The 11,860-nt window shown below is 44.9% G+C and overlaps 2 protein-coding genes across 3 annotated transcripts in view; one reads left to right on the forward strand and one right to left on the reverse strand.

The window, feature by feature from the left end:
* Positions 1 to 120: 120 nt before the first annotated feature.
* On the reverse strand, positions 121 to 8,716 carry mindy1 (MINDY lysine 48 deubiquitinase 1). The gene is made up of 10 exons (XM_060857454.1): positions 8,445 to 8,716; positions 6,168 to 7,056; positions 5,715 to 5,772; positions 4,847 to 4,911; positions 4,327 to 4,485; positions 4,108 to 4,210; positions 3,359 to 3,501; positions 2,455 to 2,637; positions 2,176 to 2,304; positions 121 to 932 (listed from the first exon to the last, which is right to left on the reverse strand). The coding sequence occupies exons 2-10, from the start codon at positions 6,732 to 6,734 to the stop codon at positions 849 to 851; spliced, it is 1,491 nt and encodes a 496-aa protein (XP_060713437.1). The 5' UTR covers positions 6,735 to 7,056; positions 8,445 to 8,716; the 3' UTR covers positions 121 to 848.
* A 152-nt stretch (positions 8,717 to 8,868) lies between these two features.
* ankle1 (ankyrin repeat and LEM domain containing 1) overlaps positions 8,869 to 11,860 on the forward strand; it is an 11,738-nt gene continuing 8,746 nt past the window's right edge. For both annotated transcript variants that reach the window (XM_060857183.1, XM_060857184.1), the window contains exons 1-4: positions 8,869 to 9,344; positions 10,708 to 10,860; positions 11,284 to 11,389; positions 11,664 to 11,787. In XM_060857183.1, the coding sequence (XP_060713166.1) occupies positions 9,280 to 9,344; positions 10,708 to 10,860; positions 11,284 to 11,389; positions 11,664 to 11,787 (448 nt within the window). In that variant the 5' untranslated portion in view covers positions 8,869 to 9,279. The remainder of the gene's footprint in view (positions 9,345 to 10,707; positions 10,861 to 11,283; positions 11,390 to 11,663; positions 11,788 to 11,860) is intronic.

Raw genomic sequence — 11,860 nt, forward strand, 5'->3', positions numbered from 1 at the left:
GCACTGACACCTGAACACTTAACGCAGTGTTGAAACGTGGACACACAACTGACGTCTCTCCACGCGACCGACTTCATCTAAAGAGATTTCGACGATTTAAATAAATGACATTAAAAGCATTTTTTTTCATTAAAATCTTTAATAATAAAGTATTTTTCTGTACACAGTGACAGATGCTGCTGACCCGACAGTGTTAAGGTTAAATTTACCGTAATAATATATTCTTAACATGTTAAATACAACACAGATAAATGATTAAGACTCGGGGTCACAATCAGGTGCCACAGAAAGCCCTTCGATAGCATCAACTCATAATTACTGCATCAAACTGGGGGGAATTTAATATGTTCAGATTGTGGAACATTAAATCACAGTGTGTGAATCGGACCGAATCGGAATCTTAACTGAACTGGAATCAGTAACAGATCTGAATCATGGCTGCATGTAACGGATCTGAATATGAATCAGAATCACATGTAACATGACACCGGAGTTACGGCCTTTATCTTTAATGTTATAAAATAATTTGATTTTTGTCACTGTGTTTGTTTAATGAAACAGTTAAGAGCTCATAAACATGTTGTTTGGCTACTGGACCTTTAATGGCGCAACACGTTAGCTACATTAGCATGGTAGCTACTCAGCAAAGCTTAAGAGGTAAACACACATACACACACACGCACATACACACACACTTTGGCTGATCCTCTACACTTGTGGGAATTAAATCTTCGAAATATTCGCCGGAGATAAAATGAGGGAGATATCAGACTTATTCGTGGCGTCGGCGTCTTCTGGTGCAGTTGCATATAAACTTTAGTGTGTGTGCGTGTGTGTGTTTTCCTGACTTATAGAATGGAACAATCCGAGCTGTCCTTCTTCTCACCCTGCCGTCTCCGTCCTCCGTGATGAGACGCCGGTCCTCCTCTCATCTGAACAAAAAAAATCACAACAACAGTTTGTGATCCTCAGTGAGGTTCAGTCCCACATGTATCACTATTAACTACACGCTCACTACAGTGTGGAATGTAGTGGCCTTGTGGGAAATTAGGAACATTCTGGAAGCCTGTTGGATTTTTTTTACTAGTTACTTTAATGTAATTGACTGACATTAATTCAGTTGAATTGTTCTTAATTTAAAAAAAAAAAAAAAGAATCTGCATTACACTGGAAGCGAAAAAAATAAAAACAACATTAAAGGTGGGGTCTCCGTTGTTTGAGAAATGCTTCAGAACACTGAGTCGGGACGACAAACAAAACAAAAACAAAAACATGTAGCCAATGAGCAGAAAGGGGCGTGTCTTGTCGATATGGGCGGAGAGAGTGTTCAGTGCGCATGTGTGACATTAGCAGAAAGCGGTTTTAACATTGACATGGAGGATAAAAACAAAGAAAGAAAGAGAAGAAAGACTTACGATAAGGTAAGAAGTAGGACGTGTTAATATAGGATCAGCTTTCCAGCGCTGGAGAGAACTGAAGGAGCAGGAAGTTGGTCACATATTCACAGATTGGAGTTTCCTGAGTCAATAACTCCTGAGCTAAACGCTGTTACTACACAAATAACACCTCTTTTCTATCGTAGTAATGTAGAGACGCAGCTACAACCGTGTTTTGTGTAGTAACAGTGTTTAGCTCAGGAGTTATTGACTCGGGAAACTCCAATCTGTGAATATGTGACCAACTTTACTTAAGACGCCGAGGCACTTTTTTCCTTCTCGATAGGTGAGTAACGTTGGTTTTGTTTTGTTACACAGAACTAATATATGTCTTTGTCCTTTACATGATTATGTTTGTGTGTCATTTTTACTTGTTTGTTTATCTACAATCGTATTGTTCTTCCCTTCAGCTATGATAAAGACACATTTCTTTCTGTTAGTTGCCTGGGTTACGTATGTATGTGTGGGCGGAGCTATCGATACAGGGGTGGGACCCGTTTGGGTTAGGGGCGTGTTTGTTTTGGTGATTTTATATGTCAACATTGGCTTTCAAACAACGGAGACCCCACCTTTAAATTACAAAAAGAACCAATCAATGAGTCGATATGAACTGAATCAATTTAAATTGACAAAAAATGTCTTTAAATCAAATAAAGAGCCGATGAACTGAATCACAGTTTATTGACGAAGTGATTTGTTGTTAACATTAACAGTTGACATGCAGTAGTTATTAACTCACCTGTTCCCCAGAGGCTTGTGGAGGCTGCTGATATTCTTCCTGCTGTAACCGTGTCGCTAACTCCAGATCGCTTAAAGGTCCAGGAGCTTCACCCTGACTCTGCTGCAGGGACATGGCCACCAGGTAGTCCTAACACACACACACACACACACACACACACACACACACACACACACACACACACACACACACAGTTTGGTAATCAGACCTTCACATTGTTCAGTAATTTCTTGAAGATCCTCATTGGGTTTTTGTGTAAACTGAGACCCTGGTGGTCACCTGATCGATCTGCATCTGCTGCTGCTGTGCCGTGGACCTGCTCGTGCTCTTCTGGGCCGGATGGCACAGTCGGAATTCTGAGTCACAGAAATTCCCGTCTCCTTCCACGTTATGGAGACTCTCCCACACCAAGGTGTCCTCCTGGAGGAAGCCCTGATCTGTCACCAGCAGGTACAGGTAACCCTGAGACCACACACACACACACACACACACACACACACGCACGCACCACACACGCACCACACACACACGCACGCACCACACACACACACACACACACACACGCGCACACACATACACACGCACGCACCACACACGCACCACACACGCACCACACACGCACCACACACGCACCACACACGCACCACACACGCACCACACACCACACACACACGCGCACACACATACACGCGCACACACATACACGCGCACGCACATACACACGCACCACACACGCACCACACACGCACCACACACGCACCACACACGCACCACACACGCACCACACACACACCACACACCACACACACACGCGCACACACATACACACGCGTACACACACGCGTACACACACACATACACACGCACCACACACACACGCACACACACAAATACACACGCACCACACACACACACACACGCACCACACACACACACACCACACACATGCACACACATGCACCACACACCACATCACGCACCACACATGCACCACACACACACACACACATACATACAACACACACACAACACCCAACACACACACACACACACACACAGTAACACACAGTAAGTTCTCAATGAATGTAAATCTCTTTTTGTATATTAAAAACAGTTATATTTCATCTTGTGGGATTCTGTTTCTTATTGTATTTTTCAGAGAGTTTGTGGATCAGTAGCTCACCTTGTGCTTGATCATGGTGCTGAAGTGGTTGTTCCTGAAGAACACACACAGCTCTCCCTCCTTGGCGGTGGTGTTGAGCTCACACAGTCCGTGATACGTCAGCTGGGTGGCCGTCGACTCCAAAAACTGCTCCGCTATCAGACCTGCACAATCACACAACATCAGGTTAAACGCTCGGTACACAACGTCTGATTGTGCTGATTATCATCGACTAAAAAAATAAAAACACAACAGCTATCACACAGGAGCTTCCACCACCACCACCACCACCACCACCACCACCACCACCGTGTTTCACACTGTTCTTCTTCTGAGGTTCCAGAGATCTAACTGAGCTTCGGCAGTGTTTACAGAAATAAGTAACGGAGGAAAACACACACACAAAAAAGTGAATACAGAAAGCAGGAGAGTAAACGGCACTAAAAGTGTGTCGACTCAAATCTCTGTTTGAGGAACTGGATCGGTGAGTCATTTTTATAAATGATTTTTTTTTAATAAATAAATAAATAAAAACGTCAGTGAATCAAATGACTGACTCATTTATAAACACGACTTTATGAATCATGAACGTCGCTGTATATGACTCAATCGTTTTTATTCTGAAGAATCACATAGGAAAAGTGAATCACTGAATCAACTCCGAATCATAAACTTGATTCCTGTCTGAATTCATCTCCTGTTCTGTACGTAATCACACCGTATTAAACACGTCAGAAATGTGATCAGAGTGAGACTTTTTCCCTTCACACCTTCGCTCACTTGGCTGCTGTCGGTGGAGTGTTTGTAGATGATGATCTTCTCCACCAGCTGGTTGTAGCTCAGTTTCCCCACCGCAGACACCGTCTCTGGGCTCTAGAACGACACCAAGACCATTGAGCCCTTTTTGTTCCGTCTCTCTGTCTGTAGTGTTTATGTAACAGAGACAGAACCAGAGCTGAGTGTGATTAGTGACAGTGTTTGTCTCTGACCTGTGGGTCCAACAGCCAGCCGTGATACAGAGGAACGTTGAGCAAATCAAACACGATGCACTCGGGTGTGTACTCGAAATCCGCCACGCCGGTGAAGCGCACGTTTACGTCCAGACCCGTGGACAACTTGGGCAGCACGGCCATGGCATCGCTCATGTTCTGAACACACAGCGAGAAAAGATGTTATTATATCATCATCATCATCATCATCATCATCATCCTCGGTGACGTGGCACTGAGCCGATACAAACACGACATAAAAGTTCTTAAAAATATTAGTTTATAAACGAAACTCCAATAAAATATTGTTCCTTATGAAGTGTTTATAAACGTCATCAGTTATATTTGTGTTAGAATAAAATATAAGATCAAAATGTTCCATGTTGTGATTTGTTTATTTTATTGTTTCTTTTTTACAAAAAGCCAAAAATAATAATTTAAACAGATAAAAATAATCAGTAATATTGTGTTGTCCTGAACAACACACAAATATTTCATCTTTTATATATTTTACACTCACCTGCTGAAAATTGAGCTCCATGTCCTCAGCTTTCTCTCTCGGCTTAATGGACAACACACACTCACCTACAACACACACACACACAGACACACACACACACACACACACACACACACAGACACACACACACACACACACGAGGACACACGCAGACACACACACGCAGACACACACGCAGACACACACAGACACACACGCAGACACACACAGACACACGCAGACGCACACACACACGCAGACGCACACACACGCAGACGCACACACACACGCAGACGCACACACACACGCAGACGCACACACACACGCAGACGCACACACACACGCAGACGCACACACACACGCAGACACACACACGCAGACACACACACGCAGACACACACGCGCACACACACGCAGACGCAGACACACACGCAGACGCACACACACACACGCAGACACACACACGCAGACACACACACGCAGACACACACGCGCAGACACACACGCGCAGACACACACGCGCAGACACACACGCGCAGACACACACGCGCAGACACACACGCGCAGACACACACGCGCAGACACACACGCGCAGACACACACGCGCAGACACACACGCGCAGACACACACGCGCAGACACACACGCGCAGACACACACGCGCAGACACACACACACGCAGACACACACACACGCAGACACACACACACGCAGACACACACACACGCAGACACACACACACACACAGACACACACACACGCAGACAAACACACACACACAGACACACACAGATGTTTCACCAACAATAAACAACTGTAATCAGATAAAAAGTGCGACATTGTTTATTTAATAATGACTAAAGTTGTTTTATGAGAGAAATAACAGATACCGAGGTGAGCCATGAGCTCGTCGATGGTGATGACCTCAGTCTGGGGGGGTAACTTCGCCTGAAACACATGAAACACACACATCATTTTACTACAACACTGTGAGACAGAGTCTAGACGTTTATAGAGCTAACTGATGTGCCCTGGTCAAGCTGAGCAGCTTTGGGGGTGTGTCTTATTGAGAAAGAGGGCGGGGCTAATTTCAGACAGAAACAGAGATGATTCTTTTTTTCTTAATTATATGATTATTAAATCTCTTTTTTTAACTGAATCTACTGATGTGTGAATATGATGAAGATTATTTCTTCTCTAGAAAATAATTATGCTAATTGTTACAGTCCGGTCGTCATGGTAACGTGGTTCCTTTTATTTATATCTTTTGTCTATTTCACCTTTAAAAAGTTTGAATCTAAAACACTTTTCTAACCAGCTTTATAACCACACACACGTCTCACCTTCCACCTGAGGAAGAGGATGTTCATGATGGCCAGCAGGGGGCAGGGTCCGTTTTCACTCTGTGTGATGATGGGGGTCTTTTCCCCTTTCCACGTGATCCACTTGACGTAGTAGTGCTCCTGTACAGAGGGAGGGGCAGATGAGGGCACTGAAGGCAGTACAGAAGGGGGCGTCGACACCGCAGCCTGCGCCGCCTCTACGCTCATCACATCGTCGCTCCAGGATGTCGCTCCATCCGCCTCCACCTCCAACACCGACCTCACAGATGTCTGCGGTTCATCTGAGGCCGTGGACACGCCGCCGTTTAGGGTGGACAGAGACGGCGTTTCATCTACAATGCTGCTCACAGATGATGTGATCTCCGAATCCTCCCTCTCTGAAAGGCTCCTGCTGCTTGTGGCCGCGCCGGTGTCCTCACTGTCCGAGCAAGTCGTGCTCGTCTGAGACGGAGGCGTCTCGGTGGACGCCTTTTCTTTGTCGTTTACTCGACTACTAGCTTTGTTGTTGTCGCTCGCCTGTTCCTCTTCACGCACGTCTCTGTCGAGGCCTGGCGTGGGCTCTGCCATGGTCTGACGGCTAATAGGGCGGTTATAAAGATGGAGGCAGTAACAGAAAGTGGCCGTGTGACCCGTGTGGCAGTGTGGACTGTCCTGACTGAGGCTCCACTCACTAAACTACACGTAACAGGAGAAATAATTAGCGTCACCTCCACATGTCCCCGTCCTGCGTCCAGTCACACTGTGAGACCCGACACCTGATCCACAGAATCATCTACAGCTCCAGCATCTGAGTCACAACCCACTCACATGGTTTACTGTAAAAGCACAGAGGAGCTCGGGGACGGAACACGACACCCGTTCGTCCGAGTGAGCGAAGATTCCTGCGTTACTGAAACACAATAATCATCATCATCTCTCACTGCATCTTAAACCACATCAGGGTCAGAAACATCACTCATTGTGTCTTTAAACACAGACTAACTTAAATTATTAATCTGAACATCCCATAATTGTGTGACAGAAAAACACATCAGATAGACGAAGACGTTTCTCTGACACGTGATGCGTCTTATACGTAAGCTTTTAACGCTGATCCGTGTAACTAGCATTAACTCCATGGTGATGTGGGCGGAGCCTCTGAGGCTGAGACTAATAAACAATGAAAAAACACCACAAAGTGTCACACAAACATCATTTCCTGTCGGACAGTTTAAAGATTAAAGCCTTATGATCAGATGTCTTTATCACACCAGGATCTCTCTGTGAAATAGGAGATGATTAAATCAGTAACAAGCTGCATCTCAGTAAGAAAATAAACTCCACCCAAAAATGGAATGAACACAAGTTTGACTGACAGGTGAGAGAGTCATGTGATTTTCATTTTAATGAGACACCTGATATCAAGAACAGGTGCATAGGGGGTAGGGCACAGGCAGTAGGGCACAGGGGTAGGGCACAAGGGTAGGGCACAGGGGTAGGGCACAGGCGGTAGGGCACAGGGGTAGGGCACAAGGGTAGGGCACAGGCGGTAGGGCACAGGGGGTAGGGCACAGGGGGGTAGTGCACAGGCAGTAGGGCACGGGGTAGGGCACAGGGGGGGGGGGGTAGGGCACAGGGGGGTAGTGCATAGGGGGTAGGGCACAGGGGGGTAGGGCACAGGGGGGGTAGGGCACAGGGGGGTAGTGCATAGGGGTAGGGCACAGGGGGTAGGGCACAGGGGGGGGTAGGGCACAGGGGGTAGTGCATAGGGGGTAGGGCACAGGGGTAGGGCACAGGGGGTAGGGCACAGGGTGTAGGGCACAGAGGGTAGGGCACAGGGGGTAGGGCACAGAGGGTAGGGCACAGGGGGTAGGGCACAGGGGGTAGGGCACAGGGGGTAGGGCACAGGGGATGGGGGACGGGGGTAGGGCACAGGGTGTAGGGCACAGAGGGTAGGGCACAGAGGGTAGGGCACAGAGGGTAGGGCACAGGGGGTAGGGCACAGGGGATGGGGACGGGGGTAGGGCACAGGGTGTAGGGCACAGGGGGTAGGGCACAGAGGCACATTTCAGACACAGGCCTTGGATTAAACGTGTTTAATGTATTTTGTCCCGTTGGTTTCTTTTTTCTCTGTAACACTAAAATCTAAAGTCAGCGCGTTACAGTATTTATTATTACTGACATCACTGTGTTGTGCTGAAGTAACATCACAACTGGATTAGCAGCAACACTTCAGTTAGCTACACAATTAGCTTCCAGGCTAAACTCCATAGTAATAATGATCTATTTAAAACTCACCGCTTTTACCTACAGAACGTCAATCCGTGTAAAATCTCGTCCTTTTCATTCAGTCTGATTAAATAAATATAAATGTAAATCCTCCTCGTCAGCTGTTCCAGTCGCCCTCAGGTGAAACGTCATCATCCGCTCATGCACTTCCGGTTTGTTTGTGTTTTGCCTCTCTCACTTCCTGTAACACAGTAAACAGTGACGTCGTGTTTACACTGTTCACACTGACAGAAGTCACATATTCCTGGTGCAGTGTTTTTGTTATTAAAGCGTCTCTGTAGTGCAGAATAAACTCTCATTACAGACTGTAGGCAACTCTGAACTACACACAATAACATGTAATAAATCTGCGCCTGAACAGCAGGTGGCGCTGATTGTCATCTTAACTGAGCGCCCGAGTCGGCGGTGAAATAATACGTCACTACAACAGAGGGAAATTTAAACAACTAAACAAAAGAGTTTCACGTTCTGCAGGTCTCCAAGCAGCAACATTGAGTTTACCATTAATCTGCAAAAATACGTCTTATACGCCGAATCCATATAAATTTAGTGTCTAGCGGTGGTCTCAAAAACTCGGTTTTCTCTTCCACCTGTATTTCGACAAATCCCGCCCCCTGCTCTGTGATTGGCGAGTTTGTATCCGCCTCCTGAGAAACGATTGGCTAGTAGTGATGTCGCTCATGTTAGTACGCTCGTGTGAGTGGACGTCTGATTCAGGCTGTTTTTTTTTATACCGCAATACGGGTGGGGATTTGAGATAAACACCGCGAGCTGCTGTCTGGTTTCATGCGGATTATAAAATAGATGAAGCGAAGAACCGAAGAGCGCGAATATTAACGCAGATATGAACGAACGCAGGCATCATTTAGCATCGCTGTTGCACGTGGCGGTAAAGGAGACTGACGTCAGGTAACGTGTGTGTGTGTGTGTGTGTGTGTGTGTGTGTGTGTGTGTGTGTGTGTGTGTGTGTGTGTTATTGTGTGTAACATCCATCTAACATGACTTTAACTAATTGTAATTTTTTAAGGTGTCATTTCTAACAATCGACTCTTCATTTGAACTTTAAATCGGCTCGCGTATGAATTCTCTTTCATTTCTAGCAGTAAATTATTATCAGGTAAGAAGTAGAGAGGAAATAACAGTTCAGAATACTAGAATGTACATTTCCTGAAGAAAATGTGAATGGTGCTTGCACGTGGCAAGTTCCCCTCATTGGGCTGAGTGTTTTGATATATGACATGTCCATGTTGTGGCAACTTTTTGATTTTGCTTATTTTGGGGGCGGGGCTACACGGGACATCACGTGACGTCATTAAACTACACGTGAGGAAGTTCCCCTCATTGTTCTGAGTGTTTTGATATGTCACATGTCCATGTTGTAAAAAGTTTTTGGATTTTGCATATTTTAGGGGCGGCACAACTGAAAGGCCAGTCGGTACACCAATGTAAAAGTTTGTTCAGAGTCTCACCCTAAAGGAGCTGAGTTTGGTGTAGATCGTTCAAAAGCTTGCCGAGTTATAAACCTCCAAAGTTTATAATGGGAGTCTATGGGAGAAAAGCCCAATTTGAGACCCAGTACCGGTACTCGGATCGCTTAGAAAAGTAATAGCACACCTCTCCTCAATGAGCCGGTCGATTTGACATGTCATTCATGGGTCTAGGACAAAAGCTGCAGGACAAGTTACGCACCGAAGTTTTGTCCGGCACAATAGTAATAATGTTGCTTTGCAAGCACCATTAATGACAGACTGAGTCGGTTCAGCTAAAAGAGTCGGTTCGTGGTGTTACAGGGAGGTAAATGAACCGACTCCCTGAAAGGAGCCTCATGAATACATGTTTTTGTTTTTGTTGTTGTTCACATGACGTCGTCCTCTTCACCCGGATCTTTTTAGTCCTCTTCATCCGGATCTTTTTACTCCTCTTCATCCTGTCCGGATCTTTTTACTCCTCTTCACCCTGTCCGTTTTTCATATTTCTTTGATTTTAATAAATAATACTCTAAATAACAGTAAATAATTATCAAATCCTTTATTTTTCTTTTTTCTTCTCCTTTTCTTCCTGTCTTCATTTCCTCTTTCTCCCTCTTTTTTTCTTATTGTGCTTATTAATGGTTAATTATATTTATTATTGTATTATAAGTCATTAGAAGTGAAATGGACTAAAATCCAGCTTCAGTAGATGATCAGTGAGATGATGGAGAAGATGTAAAGGAGTGAAAACACCCCCCCCCTCCCCCACCTGTGTGATTGTCTCCGGTGTCTCGTGTGAACAGGACGGTGGAGAGTTTACTTCACAGAGGTGCAGAACCCAACCTGTTGCTTGATGAAGGTTTGGCTGCGGTGCATCTGGCTGCAGGGAAGGAATCAGAAAAAGGACTCAGATGCCTTAAAGTTCTGCTGCAGCACGGCGCTGACCCCAACCTCAGGTCAGAGGTTACACACACAAAAAAGATTCCTTTCTGATTCCCTTTGATCAGTTTTATACACATAAATAAAATACAGAAAAATAAAATGTCTATAAAACCAGCTGCATGTAAATATTTTTGTCGTCACCCAAAACTGTGTTGGTTTGATTTTTAAATCAGATTTTTTTTTATGTATTTTTGACTTTTACTTTTCACTCATCTTCCTCTCCTTATTTCTCTCCTTCATGTCATACTTTAATTCTTTTCTTTCACTTCATTCTGTAGTTTTGAGTTCTGTTTCAGAATCTCGCATCTAATTTGATCGGAATTGACTGGTTTTAAAGGACTGATGATGATTTGGATTTTGAGCAGAATAGAAATAACAGTGTGTTTCCTCTGTGCTGCGCGTGTGTGTGTGTGTGTGTGTCGTGTGTGTGTGTGTAGGTCTGGTGAGCATCTGACTCCTTTACACATTGCAGCATTATGGGGCTGTTATCAGAACCTCAAACTCCTGCTGAAGAACGGAGGAGACCCGAATCTGAGAGACCAGGTGAGAGATCACACACCTGAGTCACCACACGTCCACCGTATGAATGAAATTAAATAGATTATTTTAGTAATTTAAATAGTTCCAAGTAATTTAATTTTCTTTTTATCATTCCAGATGATATTTTAATTCAAATGTTAATTTAGCTTCAATTTTAGATAAAAGAAAATCGATGACAGTATAATTGCTTTTGTGTGATGATTCTCTGTGTGTGTGTGTGTGTGTGTGTGTGTGTGTGTGTGTGTGTGTGTGTGTGTGTGTGTGTGTGTGTGTTCAGGGTGGCAATAAGGCTGTGGATCTGGCAGAACAGGAGGAGAACAGTAAATGTGCCAGCATTCTTCAGGAATACGAGTCTCACACATCGAACCCAGAATATGATGATTTACCCAAATTCCACTACTGTAAGAGTTTTTTCTTTAGAATTGAACTAGAATTAACGGCGGTGGGCGTGTCTTTGTGTCCATATAAGGAAGT

Source organism: Tachysurus vachellii, chromosome 21, assembly GCF_030014155.1.
Source record: "Tachysurus vachellii isolate PV-2020 chromosome 21, HZAU_Pvac_v1, whole genome shotgun sequence".
Classification (NCBI taxonomy): domain Eukaryota; kingdom Metazoa; phylum Chordata; class Actinopteri; order Siluriformes; family Bagridae; genus Tachysurus; species Tachysurus vachellii.

Bases quoted from the DNA above. Each gene is read 5' to 3' on its own strand.
- mindy1 (XM_060857454.1), bottom strand. From the start codon at position 6,734: ATGGCAGAGCCCACGCCAGGCCTCGACAGAGACGTGCGTGAAGAGGAA. The intron at 4,912-5,714 runs GTATCTGTTATT...TGTGTGTTGTAG, and splicing joins CGAGCTCATGGCTCACCTCG to GTGAGTGTGTGTTGTCCATT. The intron at 4,211-4,326 runs GTCAGAGACAAA...GTGTCGTTCTAG, and splicing joins GCTGGCTGTTGGACCCACAG to AGCCCAGAGACGGTGTCTGC.